At 41.0% G+C, this 21,402-nt stretch overlaps 1 protein-coding gene across 8 annotated transcripts in view; it reads left to right on the top strand.

The window, feature by feature from the left end:
* The window catches only part of TRIO (trio Rho guanine nucleotide exchange factor), a 274,794-nt gene that overhangs the window by 96,231 nt on the left and 157,161 nt on the right, over nt 1-21,402 (top strand). For all 8 annotated transcript variants that reach the window (XM_063130237.1, XM_063130241.1, XM_063130244.1 and 5 more), the window contains exons 8-11: nt 2,337-2,468; nt 6,126-6,356; nt 14,394-14,516; nt 17,541-17,732. In XM_063130237.1, the coding sequence (XP_062986307.1) occupies nt 2,337-2,468; nt 6,126-6,356; nt 14,394-14,516; nt 17,541-17,732 (678 nt within the window). The remainder of the gene's footprint in view (nt 1-2,336; nt 2,469-6,125; nt 6,357-14,393; nt 14,517-17,540; nt 17,733-21,402) is intronic.

Here is a 21,402-nt window from a genome sequence, read left to right on the forward strand (position 1 = left end):
CTCTTGTAAACCCGGCTTTGAGTTGCCTGTCAGTTTTGTTTCTGTTACAATGAGTGGTGTTGCTTGAGTGTGCTTTTATTGAGCTAAGTAGGAGAGTCAAATATACTCAGCTGCTCACTTTGACCAGCTGAATGTTTTTTCTTAATTATTATTAACATAATAATTCCCCATTCCCCAACTGCTTTTGTATGGTCCCCCTCCCCCATTCCAAAAGATTGAAATGCCTCTCTTAAGGCTTAGTTACTGGCAGTAAGAGCATTAAGCTACGAAATGTTTAGCCTGGAGAAGAGAAGACTGAGTGGAGACATGATAGCACTCTTCAAGTACTTGAAAGCTTGTCTCACAGAGGAGGGCCAGGATCTCTTCTCCATCATCCCAGGGTGCAGGACACGAAATAATGGGCCCAAGTTACAGGAAGCCAGATTCCAGCTGGACATCAGGAAAAACTTCCTGATGGTTAGAGCAGTACAGCAATGGACCCAATTACCTAGGGAGGTAGTGGATTCTCCCACACTAGAGGCCTTCAAAATGCAGCTGGACAGACATCTGTCAGGGATGCTTTAGGGTAGATTTTTGCATTGAGCAGGGGGTTGGACTTGATGGCCTTATGGGCCCCTTCCAACTCTACTATTCTATAATTCTATGATATGTTCACATTTATCATATATTCCATATCTAGCATCTTTGAAGGGGTTAGTACTAGTCCATACTTGTTGCAGGTTCAAGCAGGTGAACTCTGTCTACTAGGAGTCAGGTTCCTTGAAGAAAGATTCTATGAGCCAAACTCCATGTATTGCAGCCTTCCCAAACCTGGTGCCCTCCAGATGTTTTGGACTACAGCTTCCAGTGTTCCTAGCGTTGGTTATCCTGGCATAGTGTGATGCTGACATTAAGCTGTTTCTTTAGTCAAAGTGCGTGCAACCACGATTTGGATAGCTGAAGCTCTCTGAGCAGTTTACAAAAGATTAAAACATTAAAAACGATATACAAAATTTAAAAAATAAAAATATACAACAGACAATGTACACAAAGACAACATACATCTAAAACAAACCTAAACAACAAATCCGGGATCGAATAAAATCTTATCACATGCTGCTAAATGCCTAGCAAAAGAGAAAAGTCTTGACCTGGTGCCCAAAAGATAGCAATGTTGGCTCCAGGAGGGCCTCGTCGGGGAGATCATTCCATAATTGGGGGGACACCACCGAGAATGTCCTCTCCCTTGTTTCCGTCTTCCGAGCCTCTCTCAGAGTAGGCACCTGGAGGAGGACCTTAGATGTTGAGTGTAGGGTACGGGTAGGTTCGTGTCGAGAGACAGGGAGTTTCTGAGCAAAGCATACCTCCCTTGGATCCATCTTAAAATCGGATGATGTGCCCATTTTCTCCCAAGTGCCAGGCTGTTGTGGTGCAAGCGCCCACTTGAGTAAGAAAAGAGACCTCCTCCTCCTCCTCCTCCTCCTCCTCCTCCTCCTTCTTCTTCTTCTTCTTGCTTTTTCTTCTTCTTTTTTTTAGAAGTATTTTTCCTGTGTAAATGCAACGAAGAGAAATAAAAATAGAACACAGAGGAGTCTGTTTGGGACTAATTGTATTAGCCTCGTTAATTGTTCCTTCTGCTGTATGCTTGGGTGCTTAATTGTAGTACTTTCTCCATAGGAAAACAGGCAATGGAGTAGAAGCCATCTAGTTAACATCATGTATCTGTTTGTTTGGGTGTGCATTAATAGTGAGGACTCTGAAGACACATGATTTGATAGGATTTTCTGCTGCCAGAGATTGCAGCTGAACCCTTTTCAGATTTCTGGATGTGTTTAGAACTGTCCTATTTCACATGTGAATTGAGGTTTGGCTTCAGCTTATTTTAGTGCTTCCATATGTGTTTATTTCCTCTCCCAAGCCCCTCCACAGTTAGCAAAGCGTTCTCGTTTTACTGAAGTGTTGCTTTGCTTTTTTGTATTTTAGCAACTGTCTCTCCTTTGCAGAGGACAGCAAAATAAATCATTATTTTTTAAAAAAAAATTGGGGTGGGGGGACACAGCAGATACGTTAGATGGGTTGAAGTGGGGCAGGGCTGTGGGGTGGGGACAAGTCTGAATTTGTGTCAAAAGCCAGTTGAAAAGATTTGCAGTAATTTTCCTGCTTTTTCCCACAGACTGAGTACACATTAGATAGGAGAAAGCAGGGGTTTAAAGGCAGCGTGTCAAGACAATGGATAAAAAGATTGCCTTCAAAAGTACTGGCTTACTCTTTGATCAGCCTTATTTGCCCAGCGAAACTTAATGCTGTCTCTTAATGTATGCTTGGTTGTGAATAACTGGACATTTCTTTCCTTCTAGTATATGAGTAACGTGGATTCCTGGTGTAAGGCCTGTGGCGAGGTAGAGCTTCCCTCAGAACTACAGGATTTGGAAGATGCCATCCACCATCACCAAGGGATATATGAGCATATTACTCTGGCCTATTCAGAGGTAGGCATAATTATTTTCCCTGTTTTTAAGTGGATTGTTTGTAGCGTTTAACCGTAATGTATATCTCACTTTTAAGCAAAAACAATACAGTCCTGTAACACCTTAAAGAATAACATATTTATTAGGGTGTAAACTTTTGTGGTGACAGTCCACCTCATCATAAGCACAATGTTTTCAGCGTACACCTAAAGTATCTGATTTGCAAATATGTGTCTTGCAGATTCACTTGCCAGGGAACTGTGTTTGATTGCAGTTCCCTGTTGAGCATCCACTTACTGTAAAGCTATGTTTGCCTCTATATGGAAAAGCCCAATGACTAGGCACACACAGCTACATACCCTAATCTCATTAATTAGTTTGACTTCATACATTGTTTTATTTATTTTTTAAAATGCTGGTATTGATTTTATATTTGATTAGTTTCTCATATCAAATATTGGTTTTATTTCACAATTCCTTGTGGAGTGGAGGAAGCTGTATTTGTTAGATGCATTGACTGTCGATAAAACATGCAAGCTATAATCGTCATTGTATTCTGTTGAGGTAATATATGCACTTAGGTTTTACCCGGGTTGCCTTCCCAGCTAAGAGATGTATCATTTGCTGTACCTGTTCATAGCACACGTAGGACATTTTTTAGCCTGTGCTATTTCTTCTCCAACTCCTGTCTCTGGAGCATTCTTTGCATTCTTCTCTCCCCTGCCCTCCACCGACTTCAAGCTCCCTCTTTCTAAATCTTCATAGTAATTCTCATGGTGAGGCTGATGGGGATTGAAGTCCAAAGCATCTGGAGGGCACCAGGTTGGGAAAGCCTACCTTACACAAACTATGCAGCTGTTCTTGTTGTCCTGGAGCCAAGTTCTGGAGGCTGATCAAGGCCCAGCCTTAAGAATGTGCTTGCGTGGGAGTAAGTGAATGGACATCGCCAACGGCCCTAATGCAAGTTAATTGCTGACCAGCATGTATGGCAGAAGAGGGCACTGCCATGTTGCAAACGTGGGCCACACTTACAATTGCCATACTCTTCCTACTTTGGAAGAAGGTGTGGGGAAAATAGCTGTCAAAGTAAGCATTTCAAAAGAAACACACGTACATGATTTTTTTTTAATGCAGTTATGCACATCCCCATTTTATACAGCAAAATACAATTCACAACATGTGGGTACAACTTGTCATCAGCAACCCACGTGATGTGCCTGTTGATGGACTGTATCCCGTCTGAAGGTGGGATTTATAATGCTTGGATGGTTCCTCTTATGTATATGGGAGAAGTCTATGCTACAAATATTCCTCTTATAATTTGTTTCTAAATGTTAATGTCTTTTTTAAAAAATGTGTGTGAGCATTCAAATATTTGATCCTCTATCTAATTTTAAGTGGTATAATCCAGCAACGTTTTGTATATTTTCTCTCAGTATAAAGCAGTTCTTTGATTTGGTTCTTTTAGTAATATTAATATGAATGGATTTTTTTTCTTACTTAAAAAATAAACTCTCAAGGAGTGGCAATATATCTTGTTGAGAAAACTCTTTATTTGGCCAGCTCGAATATGCTTCAAAGGGGAGGAAGACAAGCTTGTATGGTCATCATACATAGTCAATTACTTTCATTGATATGAAGTGGGAAAGAAATTAGAGCTCCGTTTCTATACATATAAAAAGGAACTATGAAGATGAAGGGAACCACATTCTTTCCTCTTGTTCAATAAACTTGAATAAATTGTAATGGAAAGATGTGTTCACTCAAGCATTGGATTGATTACTGAGTGAAAAATTACTGCTGCTACCACTGTCATGCTTGATGTTTGGCTGTTCTTTGAAGATAGATGGGCAAAGTAACCAGGTTTACTAAAATCTTATGGCCCTTCTACAGGCTAAGCCAGTAAAAGCACCTGGCCTGATAAGACTGGACTTTTAAGCAATATTCATTCAGTTCATTCAAGCTAGATGCTGATAAAACTTTCCAGTCAAATCAGTTTAGAGCAGATTCGATTCCTTGGCTACTTCACAATTCAGGAAGAGGAAACCCTGATGTTTGGCAGTCATCACCGAGTATGTCTTGGGCCTAATTCACACAGAAGGCCTTACAGCTTCTCTGGTCAGAAGACTCCTTCTGACCGTAGCAATGTTTTGGTTAGTCTTTTGGATGGTCACATTCTAGTGCACATGAAGGATCTTTTTGCAGCACCAGAGAGGAACAAGGAAGTTGCAGGTGGTAGTTCTGTCAGAATAATAACTACTGCAGCTAGCCAGAGGCATCTGACCATCTGGAGATCTTTTTTGGGCCTTACATTTTAGTGTTAATCTTCAGTGATACCATGACAGCTGGAACACATTGATATGATTGTTATATTTCGCCTAAAGTGTAACTATCAAACAACAGCTAATAGCTGGATGGATAAATTTATTGGCAATGATGGCACTTTTCCACAACAGTCCAGTGCTGCATCTAAGCCACCTTTTATTTCTCAGATGTGAATATAATGTAGTGAGTAATTAGAACTAACTATTCCACTGTATCCACCTACTGCTACTCATTGTCCCGCTGTATCCAGAGATCAAATATTAATTATCCCCTGAAAATTTGAAAAACTTGTTGAAAGGCATCTATGAAATATTTTGTGAGATGAATATTGCAGGTTAATAGCCATACTGTGTAGTCCATGCAGAAGAGCATCTAAAATGTTCATGTTTAAAATAATATTAAGCAACGCAAATCAAGGGACAAAGCTGTTGCATTTGAACGGTTCTAGGTTTTTAATGGTGCTGGCTTTTATAAGCCTGGACTGAAAAGATCATGCAGTTCAGATATTCCAAGCTCTCCTACTGAGAAGTGAGGCAACAGAGACTCACTGTGCAGTCCACAAACTTTTATTCAGTTAATAGCACTTCTTCACACCTGACCCAACCATGAAGGCTGGGAGCTGTTCTGGGCCTAATTAGCTAAATCACGCTTTCATTACGAGAACTACTGAAAGCAGGGCAGTTGCCTATCCTGCCGTGCTCAGCCAGCTTTTTTGGGCTCCTTTCTTCAGGGAGGATTCTCCTGACCAATCTCTGACAGGAAGCCAATCTGGTGAGACACCTCCCACCTCCTCTCAGCTCCACCCACTTAACTTGGTCACAGGCTCTGGCATCTGTTAATTCTGATCCCTCCCCTTCTGACAGAGACTGGGTTTCTATGGGGATGTGGGGGGGAGACTGTCTCTGTGCCTGGCCCTCCTGCTTGATAAGCCCTGAGAAGGTTCTGACTGCTAAAGAGTCTTGGTGAATTTCCTCCTCCACTTCCTGTCTCTGATGGGCTTCTTCTAGCTTCATCTTCAAATCTGAATCAGAGTCTGCAAACCAACCAAGGAGCCTTGGCCCAATCCTGATACACACCCACACACCACAAGCCTTGCAGCTTAGGAGATTCTCTAGAAATAGTATTTATTGTGGTGAGGGTGACTGTGTGGCTGAAAGGGGAAATCTGCATTTCCTCCTTGCAGAGACACTGCTCTTCAGATTTCATCCATAATAAGCACGAACATGCTTTCCTATGCTTGGGGTAGAAGTATCAGGTGTTTATGGTCGGCGATGGAAAAGCGAAGTTCAAATGGCACACACTGGAATTAAGTAGCCTGTGAGAAAGCACCTAAATTCTTATTTTGCCAAACAGGTGAGCCAAGATGGAAAGTCACTACTTGACAAACTGCAACGACCGTTGACTCCTGGAAGTTCAGACTCTCTAACCGCTTCAGCTAACTACTCCAAGGCAGTGCACCATGTCCTAGATTTTATTCACGAAGTACTGCATCACCAGAGGCAGCTGGAGAACATCTGGCAGCATCGAAAGGTCCGCCTACATCAACGGCTTCAGCTGTGTGTCTTTCAACAGGATGTACAACAGGTTAGTTCATAGCTTCTAGTGTTAGGGGCTAGAGTATTGCAGATGCATGCAAAGCCTTTTGAAAAAGCCAGTTCTACCCCATTTTCTTTGTATACATTGACTTTTACTAAGAAAATGAGCAGAAATTAAGGCAAAGGAAGGATCACAGCCAGTGAACTTTGATCCCTTTTCAATCATCCAGGTACCACTTGACAAGATTAAAGCAATTATTGACGTTGCTTTGTTCAAAGAGCAAACCAAGGCCAAAAAAAGAGAGTTAAATTTCAAGTTGAGAAGGGAAGACTTGACTGCAGCTCAGTAGGTGGATGGATGAATTTGTCTGTTTTTGTTTCTCTGCAGTACATATATAGAAAACCATTACTGCAAGTAAGAAAATGTTGGCTAGAAATTTGGAAAGGGAGAGAACTAATGAAGGATTGAGCTACAGCATTAAGCAAAGTGACTGTTGATTGTAAGCCAGGATCTGGTGACAGCAAAAAGCCTAGTCAGAGATCCCTAGCTTGGATGAGGGAGGAATGACCCGCCCTCCAAGCAACTGTTAGTTTTGGGAGTAACTAGCCCCTCAGCATGAGTTAATGGCAAAAGTAGGGAAATGGCATAGTTGACAAATTTGACTGGTAAGTAAACAAAAGATCATCAGAAGCCAGAGCTGGCCTGACAAAGGAAGACACAGCACTTTGAAAAGATTACATCTGCCGTGTTCAGATGTAACAATCGTAAGCTAGAATTGCTGAGAATTCTGGCTTATTGTTCCTGAACATCATGCTGGCACACACTGCCAAACTGCCCCTGCTTGGCTCCTTTCAGCAGCCAAACCAGCCTTCCCTAACCTGGTGCCCAACTCTGAGCATTCCTAATCATTGGCCATGTGGGCTACTAGGGTTGATGGGAGTTGAAGTCCAAAACATCTGGAGGGCAGTGAGTTGGGGAGGCCTGAGCTAAACAAACCAGAAACATACGAGTAAGCAAAAATTACATCCAATCTGGGAAAGTCACTCTCCTAACTAACCAGAGTCGGAAGCGAGACTTTGAAGTTGGTTTCCAGTTCCTGCCTTGCCAGAAGAGCAACAGACCAGGGTCCATGTTTGGATGTAATGGGATGCTTTTCCTTCCTCGTTCGTTTCTGCTTATTTTAGCCATTCCTGCTACAGGTAGGAGCCAAGTGGGGGACATTTGGGCAGCATAAATGAGTGCACTGCTCACGAACGAGAAGCCAGAATTCTCAGCAATTCTAACTTTTTGTTACCTCTAAATGCAGCCAGTGCATCCTGCCCACCAGCCAATCATTCAGAAGCTGCCAGCCTCTTTAGAGAAAGTGAATGGTGCCCAGGGCCCTCGGTGGTAGTGTGAGGAGGAGAGGCACATACATTCCTCATGTTTATCAGGCAGCTTTAGAGATCCCTGTGGGTACCGACTTCCCAAGCTTAATAGAAGGCGCTGTGTAGGCTCTGGCAATTTTAACAATGGCTAAACTGGCATATTGATCCAAAGTGCCTCCTTTTTTTCATTCCCTCACTAAACAGTGTGCCTTCCACAGATTTCTAGTTTGTATCAGAAGCCCTTGATGCAGATCTTCCTTGACTAGTAGCTTTTTGTAGTTTTGAATGTGGCACTGCTATCATTTTATGTGACTTGCTCAGTTTATTGAAGGCAGCAACTGCCTCTTTCCGCACCCGTGACTATCTGATGAATTAGGATGGTTTTGAGTCTATCAGAAATTGACCTCCTGAGGATGCAGACACCTGGAATGATTTGGTTGTTCCTGCCGCTGTTTGGGCAAAAGTATCATCTGTGTAATGCTTTGCCATTTTTTTGTTACCATCTCAACCCTGAAATGAAGAAAAGGAGGAACTGAGCTTGTGAACTCGCTATGGTTTACATAAATGCCAGGGTTACCATAATTAGACAAGGCAGGAAGCTGTTGTTTGTTGCAAACTGTGATCAAAAGTTTCTCTTCTCTTCCCTTTACATGTGGAGGATGTGGGAGAGTGTGCAAGCCTGAGGTTTGTGCATGCAATGACAACTGGATTAAAGTCTTGTTCATCTCATCCCCACTGGATTGGGGATGGGTGGGATGTGCTAAAAGCATTAATTTGATCAGTTTTCCAAAGAGAGAGAGAGAGAGAGAGATTGCCAAAAAAAAATTAAACTTTTGTAGATTAGTATAATGCTTCCATTGATGATGCATCCTGTTTATTTTAATAACTGGTAAGACAAAGACGGTTAAGACCTGTCATAGATAGCACTGTATTCTCTCCTCTCACAGATACATTTTGGCCACTTTGGTTGTCTTTTCTTGTTGATTACATTTTAGTAATAGTTCCGTGTTATCACCCACATCATTGTGGTATTCTCATAATGCACCTTACTAGAGATGTGAAGGCCTGGGTAAAACAACAACCCAAAATCAGAAAGATTTTTTTTCCCCTGAAGCCTTTATTTCCCCCCCCCCGAAAAAATGATTTTTTTAAAAAAAAATGAAGGAAAAATGGATTATGGAATGTTTATTTTAGCATGATGAATAAAATGTTTAAGACAATGTGTTAATATATTTACTTCTCCAAAGGATTCTAAAAACTATGTACACTATCAGATTATTACAATTTCTGTGCGCTGAGGACAAGCAAGTCCTGGGTTGCAAACGGAGACTACAACTCTCAAATGCAAGAGCCAGTTGCATTTCTGTCTCTAGGGGGCACTGCCATTGAAGCAGAGACTGAAACTGATAGTGATAGCTATAGCTCAGAAAATGAGTCTGATTAAATTTCATGCATATTCTGGTGTCCGACCCCTTTTTTTCCTCAGCTCTTTTTATGGAAATGGGTACTTTATGTCTGCTTCACACTCTGGAGGAGTGGCGGAGATATGAATAATTTTCTTTGTTACTAGTGTTGATGGTTTCTTCTATTGTTCTTTTTTAAAAAATTTTTTGCTTGCTTCTCATAAACTGGCAAAACCAAATAGGTTCCTTACAGTTCAGGAGCTTGTAGCTCCGTTTGTTACCCAAAAAAGTAAAAGTAAATTCAGTGTGTAATAATTACTTGAATACACTGTACTTTTAATATACCAGATGTGATAATTTTTATACCAAACCAACTTGTACATATTACATTTTATGTTCCTAAAGTAACAAAGTGACTTTCAATCTGTAAAAAGTGCTAATATTGCATTTAAAAAAAAAAATCCAAAAAATTCCTCCGAAAATAATTGGGGAGGGGGTGGAAACGGGTTTTTTCCATGGCTTCAAAATTTCTGGAAATTTTACATCTCTACACCTTGCTAAAGTAGCTCCGAGACTACTGTGTGTGAAGGGCACCAATAGTTTGCTGCACATATTCCAGGAAGCAGAGGTAACATCTCACTCCTTTACTGGAGGACCAATGAGATGAAATCTTATTGGGACAGACAAGAAAATACGATCATGACTAGAATAAGTCTCTGTACTCTTCCATGTTCTTATACACAAAGCCCAATTCAGACTTCACACCGAATTATTATTAAGGAAGGCTATGTTTTATTCAGTGTTAAGTTTCCATTTGCAAACTATGGAATTGGAAACCGTGGTTTGAAATAGGTTTGCAAACCTTGGTTTGGTGTGATATTTTAATTGAAACTATAATTAGGGTTGTTGTTTTGCCTCTGAAGGCCCTGACCCTAGAGACTAGTGTGTGGATGGGAAATGAAAGCAGATGAGCAGCTAAGAATGTTGAACTTTCCTGTACCTTTCAAAGCTCACACCATTGTTTGACTTGTAAACTATGGTTTGCTCAAACTGTGGTTTGGTGTAATGTCTGAGTTAAATCTATTTCTCAACTTAGGTTCTTCCAAAATGTAAGGATGAAAGAAAATGAAGTTCAATTTGCCAGCCTCTTAGATAAGCATTTCCTTGGAATATACCTGAGCTAGAGGCATGATTGTTTTTAAGAGAGTTGAAGTGTTGGTGGGGAGGTATGTTAGAGACATTTCTCTTTCTCTTTGCTGTCTTCCCTGGATATACAGGATCTCAGGTAGGAGGATTGGGAAAGCGCTCTGCCTGAGAACTTTAGAGTTGCTAATCAAAATAGTCAGAACTGTGGTTACAATCAGTATAAAGCCGTTTCTCTCTCTCTCTCTCTCTCTCTCTCTCTCTCTCTCTCTCTCTCTCTCTCTCTCTCTCTCTATATATATATATATATTTATATTATTTATGCATTTATTATTACATTTATATCCTGCCTTTCATGTCTTTTACCATCAGTCTCCAGCCCTCATTGGCTGTATATGAAGTGTGTGTGTGTGTGTGTGTGTGTGTGTTAGTAAGTAATTAGTGAGGCAACCAACAGGTAAGAAGGAAAGGCTATCAGTGCCAAATACAATTTTTAAGGCAGCCTAATAACATGTTACATGTAGGAGCAGTGCCAGGGGTTCTTGCAAATCTAGCTTTCAAGCACTCTGTCTTTTCCTTGTTTTCAAAAATGTCTGTCTTTTTATTCCTAACCAAATGCATTAGAACAAAAATGGAGTAATACACAAAAAGCACTTCAACTTTAAATTGCATGTGATTAAGCAGATTAGTTTTATAATGTTTTCTCCCCCCCCTTTTTTTTTTTTTTTACTGTCCATTCCCTAAGTTTATGATGTAATTTGGCTCCGCGTTATGTTGGGCAAGGTTTCCCTGACCTAACGTGGTCGGGGAAACCAAATGTTTGTTTCAATATCTGTGAAGCAAGTAACGCTCACAGCAAGGATTTGCTCATAAAATCTACATCTGGCTATTTTGAAGCAACAGGGAATACTTAGATGGAAGAATTTTGGCCCAGTGCTGGCAGACATGCTCCCAAATTCTTAACAATGTTGGTTGGTTACTGAATTCTCGTTGCAGGGTTGGAGGGGGGGCAGGGTTAAAGTCAGTGCCAATAGAAGCCTTAATCATGATGAAAAGCCACTGAGAACTTCTGCCTGAAGGAAAGGACCACATGATGATGCTTCTATCCACTCCTGATAACCATGATAAAGAGATCAGGTGTGTTTCACACCTGCACTGGCCTCTTTGAGGCATCATCCAAAACTAGAATGTTTGAAGATATTTTTTTAAAAAACACCTCTTAATTCTTCATTTTACACCAAGCAGTGGAGTTCCCATTTTCTGTGAGCATTTCTGGCTGGTGCTTCAGGCTCTTGTTTGAGACGACCGGGGAAGAATCTGTAGAATGAACCTTTGCCTGAAGGCCGCATAATATCTCTGACTAATATAAGCAGAAGCAGAACGTCTGATGAATGAGACTTCTCTGTGTTTCTGGACTCCGGGGTGGAAGTTGGCTTGTAGATGGCATGCAATTCCTGAAAATATTACTTGGACAGGCTTGAATTAAACTTCACTTTTAAGGAAGGGTTCTTCAGTTGCACTAGCACTTGCCAGCATGATGCATCTGTAGAGAATTTTTGGAATAGGGAACATCTTGCTTTTGTTACTTCCTTAATTGCAATAGGATAGCGATGTGTATGTTGGCTTCAGATCCCTAAATGTTTAGTCGCTGAGTAGATCCTGATTAGTAAAAACGTTGGACCGTAATGTGAATTGAAAGCAGAGTTCTAGCTCAATGGTACAATTACAATCCTGCATTTGATGCTTAAGTGTGGAGAAGTGGCTTCTCAGGCCAAGAGAAGATTTACACAGGGATCCCTTTCTGCATGAACTTGTCAGCCAAGGAGCCTTTGCAGGCAGGCCAATGGAGTCTCTGCCTTTTGCGGAGGGTTCTTGGGAATTTTCTAGCATGCACACTCAGCTCACGTAGGGTTGGGGCTAGGCCTGTCAGGCCTCACCATTGCTCTCTGTGAGATGTGCATGTATCTCGAATAACACTCAGCGCATCATAAAAGGGGATTAGGAATGGAGGGGATTTCAGTACAAATATGTCTCCCATTGCTGATCTTCTTGTTCAGGGTTCCCTGATCCACTTTTCAAGAAATCCAAGTTTCCCCCAAACAAAGTTGGGAAGCCACTGTTTTTGCTTAATTTTGCGGTGTTTATTCAGGACAGATAAAAGGGAGTGCTACTTCACATGGCACAACATTAATCTCCCAAATTGGCTGCCGTAAAACATGGCTGATGGCCGATGGCTTAAAGGGGGATTAGACAAATTAATGAAGGATGGGTCTCTTACTGGCAGTTAGGGATGATCAGTGTAAATGGAGCCTCCATATTCAGAGGCAGTCTTGTTGTGAATACCAGAGAATGTTGCAGGAGAGAACATTGGCAAAGGGCCATTGCGTTCATGCCTTACTTGCCAGACTCCCCAAAATACATTGCTGTCCAGTGTGTGTGTGAGAGCGAGCGAGCGAGAGACTGACTGACTGACTGACTACTGGACTAGATGGACTTCACTCTGATTTCAGCAGGATGGTTCTTATGTTCACAAGCCACACAACTAACGCTCAGAACCATGGGAGATAGTTTGATTGCTTGATCTGCAAGATCAAGCAATCAAACCCTCCAGGAAGCCTGCAACCCTCCAGGAAGCCTCTCTCTTCTTGGAGACTTGGCTGTTTGAGGTCCAGTGCACATGAGACAGCTGCCACATTAAATCGCTCCCCTGTCAGTGGCAGTCACCACACGGCCAGCTGCTCTTGCGTATTAACTGAATATATACACTTGGGAACTTCCTTCATGCCATTGCAAACGTTGTCCAGGGGAATTGCCACAAATATGGCTGATGAGCAACTGGTCTTGTGAAGACAACCACCAAGAGGGGAGCATTTTAATGTGGCCTTTATGTGGTTGCTGTTTATGTCCTATGGCACATAAAATGGACGTTTTAATAATGGCTAGGCTTTCTTTGTTTTGTCTATTCTTTGGATTTGGTTATAGATATCATTTTGGGTATTCTGATCTTTTAGGTACAGTGGAGAAGAAATCTAAATAAACTAGTGGAAATCCTATGTGGCCATGGGTGTGTGTGTGTATTATTATTATTATTATTATTATTATTATTATTATTATTATTATTTATTTATTTATTTATTTATATAGCACCATCAATAGTCTGAGAGTGATTGGATAAAAATATGGTTGCCAGTTTGCTTTGCAAGTTGAACAACTTTACACTTTTAAAATTTATTTATTTATTTATTTATTTATTACATTTTTATACCGCCCAATAGCTGAAGCTCTCTGGGCTGTTCACAAAAATTAAAACCGTAATAAAACAACCAACAGGTTAAAAGCACAAATACAAAATACAGTATAAAAAGCACAACCAGGATAAGAACCACGCAGCAAAATTGATATAAAATTAAAATACAGAGTTAAAACAGTAAAATTTAAATTTAAGTTAAAATTAAGTGTTAAAATACTGAGAGAATAAAAAGATCTTCAGCTGGCGACGAAAGGAGTGCAGTGTAGGCGCCAGGCGGAAATTGTGAAAAGTACATTGTGAAATGTACTACAAATAAAACGGCAAAGGTGAAAACAAAGACAAATGAACAAAAGAGTTTTTTTTTTTAAAAAAAGATCATTTACTATTTCTTGAAGTTTGAGGTTGAAAACACGTAATGTAAGATTGTTCTCTTTCTTCTCCCTCTGGTGTCCTTTCAGCTCTTTCTCTTCAGCCTCTCTTCCTCTGACTATCGCCAACTAACTTTTCTTCAGCCTCTTTCCCAACATTCTGTGCCTGTCTTTTTATTGGCCCAACACTCTAAGATGTCATAGGAGGAAGCATTATTACACATGCATGCACACACTGTGCCACACGTTGCATTACATGCAGAGTGTGGGGCATACACACTAACCTCTCCTTTGCCTCATCCCTCTCCCTTCTCCCTTTCTGATCTGCCCAAAGCTCAAGCTTTGAATTTCATTGAAGTTTCAAAATTTTCTACATGTCTACTGCTCAAGCTTCAATTTAAAACAAAAAATGAGCAAAATCAGTCTGGTAGATCTCTAGTAATAACCTATGACTTACATTTGTCTATCCTCTGTGTTACAGCGTTAGGAGATGCCATTTAATGCACATCATAAGCAAACAATCAGGTTTCTTTCATGCTGATGTTTTCTTGCAGGTGCTGGACTGGATTGAAAACCACGGAGAAGCTTTCCTTAGCAAACACACGGGCGTTGGGAAATCCTTACATCGAGCCAGAGCACTGCAGAAACGCCATGAAGACTTTGAAGAAGTGGCACAGGTAAAATACATCCTTGGCATCATGTTAGACCAGTGGGGAAGCAACCTGGCACCCTCCAGACATTTTAGACTCCTCCTCCCATAAGCCTCTGCCAGCATGGCCAATAGTCAGGGATTCTGGGACTTGTTGTCCACAACATGCCTTAGACTGTTGAGACTTAGTTTGTGAAATTCGTCTCTACGAACCTGGTGTAAAAATGGAGTGGTTTGGAATTTTGGCTGACATAATTAATATACCATGCAAAGAACTATGATCAGTTAGTTTGCTTCTGAGATGAGACCAGATAGATGTCTCCCAGTAGCAATGTGTCTTAAATGTGTAATTCCTTGGTTCATAATATGAATCTCGGCAACTTGTGGTTCTTTCTCAAAATACAAGGGGGCACATACACACACAGAGTTCTTTCGAAGGCCTATCTGTTTAATAGTAGCTGTACCTGGCGCAACATATGCCATTGTAGCATATCTTAAAGTTTATTAATTAAATATCATTGTGGGGGTGGGGGCTGATTGGAGGCCGCCGATACAGCGCCGTCTGACAGACCTGGGGGGCAGGGAGGTTGGGAGGAGGGGAAGCAGGTGTCCCCCTCTCCCCGGGGTTCCTGTCAGCCTTGGGCCGCACGCCCAGCTCGCATGAGATTAGGCCAGGGCCTGGGCTCACAGCAGGCGAGTGGCCTCCCACCTGGCCACCAAGGGCCCCGGCCGTGCTTCGCTCATGTTCCGGACCATGGCGGTGCCCCCTTCGGGGGGGGGAGCGAAGAGGCAGAAAGGGGGGTAGGATTACCTTGGAAAGCCCGGAGGAGTCAGGCAAGGGGCTTAGCAACCTGTATCAGCTGACGTTACACGTTACTGTTGCTTAGCAACCTGTATCAGCTGAAGCCTTTATGGAAACATACCTAAGCATTTTATATATATAGATTTGAGGACTTGGATGCTCTCCTCCTTTTGGGTTTTTTTTATTAAAATTTGAGCCAGAGAAGACTTTCCTCCCAGGCAACTGGCTACTTACCCGCCTGCTCCTGTAGGGCCAGTGCTGCCAAGTGGAGAGGTCTCTCCCCTCCCCAGCCCCGGCATAATGTTATGGACGCATTCCAGGAGCTCTGGGACATGCATTGGTGTCCTCTGGCAAAAATTCAGGCGCTCTCCCACAGACAAGGCGATGTGGAAAGGTTCTCTCAGGCCTTAGCTAGACCTAAGGTTTGTCCCAGGGTCGTCCCTGCCCGCTTCCGGGATCTCCTGTGTGTCATTTACATGAACAGGGATGACGCCGGGATGATCCCGGGATAAACCTTAGGTCTAGCTAAGGCCTAAGTGTATGAACTTGAAAACCACAGTGATATGGAGAGGCCTTAATCCTTTCCAGGCCTAGCTCTCTTTTAGCTCCAACTTGCACTGTAGAACTGACTTCAGTTTTTAAACCTGGTATTTTATCTTTACTAGATTGATCTCTTCTTGGTAATGTGTCAGTCTTTTCTATATCCCCCTTTCCTTCCCCAGCCTCTTCCTAGATTGTTATGGCCCAGTTGGTGTAGTTTGAGCCACTTTAAGTTAGGTTGTGACCCATCCTTTGAAGATGGATGTAGTTTGGTTTCTGCATTAAATAATGAAGTGTTTCTGTCTATTTATACCACCTGATAAAACAAGCATATTTTTAGAAAATAATCAGCTGCAAATGAAACTTAATTCTGATGGAACTTTGCTACCTATATAGACACTTTGTATTAGTTCAGCTCGTCATTTGATCAGTTATTTTGGCCAACTGCATCATTAATTGCTAAGTGTGCAGGAAGCCTAAACTCCACCAGTTTTAATATTTCAAGCTGCAAGAGCAGAAACCTGTTCCTGAGATTTCTTTTAGTTAGAGGACTGATAATTCATTCTTGTATTTTATAACTAATATTAATATAAGTAGCTTTATAAATAAGTTTTCATAAATAAAAACTAGCAGCTCATGCAGGTGAGCTTAGTTCTTTTTTCCTTATAAAAACTGTATTGTATTTTTTAAACAATACTATAGATCCTAGCTCTTTCTAATACTCAGATATAAAAATTCTGTGGAAATACTAGTTAATCTAGAGCATTGGTAAACTGTCCCATCTTGCATTGTCTATGGTTTTGTTTTGTTTTGTTACAGTCCCTTCGGGACCCACCAGCGTGCTTTACATTTATAAAACAAGATGACATATTAAAGTCCCCTTAGGAATAAATTATCTGTATTCAGTGATCCTGAGCGTGCTTTCTTGCTTCAGAAGTGTGTTTGTGGTTGTATTGGACCAAAGTCTATGTATGTAATCCAGGATTCTTTGCAAGGATCCTAGCAACCAGCGGGCACTAGGTGAGCTACCAGTGGACCACAATCTATCATCTGTCCACCTTTGTTATAGAAAAAACAGACATCCGAAAGGTAAAAGGTGTCTGCCAGAAAAGAGTCCTGTTACCCTTATTCAGATTTGAATTACTACAGTGTCCTTCCTGGACATGGTAGCTTCTCATCCCTTTATGACATTGGCCTGGTTCAGACAACATGTTAAACCATGCTGCTTAAACAGTTAAGCAGCATGGTTTAGCGTGTTGTCTGAACCAGGCTATTTTGTAGCCAAGCGGTGCAATTGTTTTGATGGTTGCAAAACAGCTTCCAATTCAGTAAACTAAAAATTGTTCTACAGTTATTGACAAAAACTGAGAGCAGTTGATTTTCTTTTTCTGAGCCAAAAGGGACGAAGAAAGCAACAGCAACTTGAATAACACAACAAGTTCTCATGTTATTTCACATATCCTGCCTTTCATTCTCCCATAATACTGTGAAGTTCTTAATCTGTTGTGCCTTGTGGTGGGTGAAACTGTAAGAATTTAGAAGGACTGAACAAAGTTAGCAATGTGAATATGAGGATAAAATGACAAACTTCAATGGATCAGATATCTGCTTTGGAAATTCATCTTAGGGGTGTATAGTGGGGTGATGGTACATCTTAAACCTTTGCAGAAATTTGCCTTTGCAGTGATTCCCTTCTGTTTTTCCATGTAGAATACATATACCAATGCAGACAAGTTGCTAGAAGCAGCTGAGCAGCTGGCACAGACAGGAGAGTGCGACCCTGAAGAGATTTATCAAGCAGCCCATCAGTTGGAAGACCGGATACAAGATTTTGTTAGGCGTGTAGAACAACGGAAGATCCTGCTGGACATGTCTGTCTCTTTTCACACCCATGTTAAAGAGGTAAGTAAAAAAAGAAGAAGAAAGAAAAGAAGTCATAATAGTCTTGTGAGCCTGTCTAGTAACTACAAATTTAAATCAAATTCAACCCGACTGAAGCAGGGCATTACATTTGTAGTATATATGTGTGACCTAGGATAAATCTTAAGAGAAAAACTACATTTTTATCACAATAACGTCATGATTAGCATTACTGAAAAGCAACTGACTTTGATAATACATAGCATTGTTGCAATAAAAACGTAGTTTTATATGGGACTCACTTCATCTCTCCAAAAATACTTCCTGAAAATGAATATGGGCAAACATGTCCAGGTGATGGGGAACTAGTATAACTAAATTATTAATTGCTAGAAAATGCTGCTTTGCAAATTGCTGATGTTTTCCGTTGAATGCTGAGAGATAAGTTGTTTCATGAAGTTTTCATACCAGGGTGTGAGCATGCAAAATGTGGGGGTTGGGAAAGCAAACTCAGTGTTTGTCATTTTAAGAGAAGAATAGCTTTCAGGAAAGGAATTTAGTTCGTGGGGTGCGGTGGTTGCTTTTGTTTTTCTACTAAAGCATTAATTTTAAGAGCAGGAATAAATGTAGGTTTATTTTCCAGGAATGAAGTCGTTGCTCATACTCCTCCCCTATCACTGAGCTGCAAATGAGGCCTTTTTTCAAAATTAAAATGCTTCCCTGTAGCACTTTAAGCGCCTTTCTGCTACCTCATTATACAGCAACTTCCTGTCTGTCGTGTTCTCACACTACTGTTGATGTAGCACACAAATGGCATGTTTGGCTCTGAATCAGAATGGCTTTTATTTTCTCTCAGTGTAGCATTCATTACTGGATTTGTTTGCACCAGAAAGTGAGGTCTAAGTGATAACTTCCAGTTATTTATGAATGGCAATCTCCACATAGCAGGATGTTCAGCTGGAAATAATGGGCCTGATTAGACAATACACTAAGCCATGGTTAGGCCTCTAAGCCTTTTGCAGGAAATGGTTAATAAGTGTGTGCAAACCATGGTTATGTAGCCACCATGGTTAGGAACGGTTCACATGACACGCTAAGTCATGGTTCACACAACACACTAAGCCATAATGTTTAGCTTAATAACCACTGTGGCTTATTGTGTCATCTGAACAGAGTCATTAAGTTGAATTTGGCAGACAAGTCTAGGAGACGTCTAGGTAATACTCCTCCTTTCTCCCCCCACAAACGATGAAGAAAAATATTTTGAGTGTGTGTGTGTCATAATGGAAGATATCAAAGAAATGATAATTGATGCCCTTAACCTTGTGATTGTAGGAACTGGTGCCTGAATTTGCTTTTTTCCCCTTCCTCCCTCCCCATACTTTTCCTTTTATGCCATGACTGTAAGTCTGAGGGGAAGGGCTGTCTTAGGTATTTTATTGGGGTATCTGTAAGCCTCTCCGAGCTATTTTGCTGAAGAGCAGAATAAAAATACTTGAAATGAATAAACCTGGCCAATGAGCTTTTAGGCCTCTGGCTCTTGTTTTGCAATCTTGCTTTATTTGATGGACAAAACATTTTGGAGGGTTGAGGTGAAAAGGCGGGATTTGTTTGTAATATGTATCAACTAACAAGGTATATAAATAAACAGGTAGATGTGTACATCTATTCGAATAAAACTCAGACATGGACAGTAGAGTTATACCTTTAACTAAGAACAGGCGTGCTGGATCAGGCCAAATGTCCTTTTAATTCAGGATTCTTTTTAAAATAATGCTAGCCAGGTGCCGCTAGGAAGCTTTACAAGCAAGGCATTTACTGCCTCTGAACATGGACCTGCTAAGGTTCTCTGTATGTGTGTGAATACGAGTTTCTACAGAATTCCTCAGGCCAAATGTTTTAATAATAATACATAAATAAAAATGAAGGAAAGCAGATAAACAGTGGGCAGTTAATTTTATTCTTAAGATGGCAATGGAAGAAGCCCTTTTTTTTGCAGATTGGCTCACGCATTCCATGTACAAACCCTGATTTTTCTTACAATGTATTTACACTTGCCTCACAGCTGAATGCGTGAACCCATATCTGCATTTAAAATGATGAGAGGCAACAACATGAAATGTTCATATTTGTTGCTGGTTCTATGATGGCCCTGGCAAATATGCCACGATATTTTCATCAAGTGATGAACCAACCACAAGTTAGAACTGTGCCTTGTGTGAAAGATTTTAGGTCATACAGAGGCCTGCAGACAATACAATGGAGGCTTTCCTTTTTAAAATACATAAAAACCAGTAGTAACTTGAATCTCTCTGTATCCTTGAGCTAATACAACTGTGCTGGCCCTTTGACATGTAAGAGCTTTATTTGATACTAGATTTTGTACTGTCTGTCTGTATTTATGTATATTTGTGTGTGTGTGTGTGTGTGTGTGTGTGTATAGTTTGCAGACTTGGGAGAGCAAAGCTAGGTCTTAATAGCAACTAAAGTGAACATCTCTGTTCAAATCTATAGATTGTTTTTCAGTTCTGAAAGTGTGTGCAACTGATTATAGCAGGAAGGCAATGATTGAAAGTAACTCATGCAGCAATGAAGATCACTGACCATGTATAATGCCAGCAAGAAGGATCTTAAAACAAACTTTAGAATGTACCGCTTGAGTGGACTTTTCAGAGTAAAAATGGGAAGTGAGGCTTCGATGGAGGATACAATTAGATGTGATTCATAAATTTGGGAAGTCAGCACAGATGTATTGGAATAGTGCCTAGATTTCCCCAGATGCTACACAATGCGGAGGAAAGTGCACCCTCCCACAACACAAACTTCTCCAAATCTATTCTTTGTCTCAAAATTATGGTAATGTTGCTTGGAATTTTAAGGAATATATATATATATAGAGAGAGAGAGAGAGAGAAAGAGAGAGAGAAAGAGAGTTTAGGAGCTGTAGAGAGTTTAATGTAGTGTGATTAACTCCATGATAGTGCTTTTGGTAACCTCTTGGAAAGCTAGTGATCGTTGGGGTTAGTGCATTGGCGTTGGATCAGGGAGACCTCGGTTCCAGTGATTACTCGGCTGTAAAGCTCACAGGTTGATCTGGGACCAGTCCGTCTGTCAGTTTAATCTTCTTCAAGATGATATGGTAACACTCAGTGTAAGCTGCTTCATGCTCCGTGGAGAACAGGTGGGATACAGATGAAGTAGATAAATAACATGTCAACACACATACAGTGCATGTATATGTTGTTAAAGTGTAGTGTATGTAAACTGCTTTGAGCACTTATGGAATAGTAAATAGCATCGTTCTTACTGCTTGGAGTTGTTTTATGCCTGCAGCGGTACTCTGTGATGGAGGTATGTTGTAAGAAAGGGGGTTTCCACCCTGTTGAGTCACTGGAGAAGATAGCATATGGTACCCTGTTAACTGGAGAAGATTGTGATTTGTTTTCATCAATCTAGGATGTTGGTAATAGTGCCTATTTGCACATGGTGAGGTGGGGACGGAGCGCAAGTGTACATGGGCTTGCCCACATTGGCCATGTTAACAGAGGACATTAGCTTCCAATGTTGTCTGCTTGAGACAAGCTTATGTTTCTAAGATTGGTAATGGTAACCTAGTTCCTACCTCTGTCCCCCCAAAAATTCAGATATGGAAGTCAGATTCAGTGCTCAAATGGATCATCGAGTATTCTGCAAGATATGCCTGGACATAAGC

This window comes from Elgaria multicarinata, chromosome 7, assembly GCF_023053635.1.
Source record: "Elgaria multicarinata webbii isolate HBS135686 ecotype San Diego chromosome 7, rElgMul1.1.pri, whole genome shotgun sequence".
Taxonomy (NCBI): domain Eukaryota; kingdom Metazoa; phylum Chordata; class Lepidosauria; order Squamata; family Anguidae; genus Elgaria; species Elgaria multicarinata.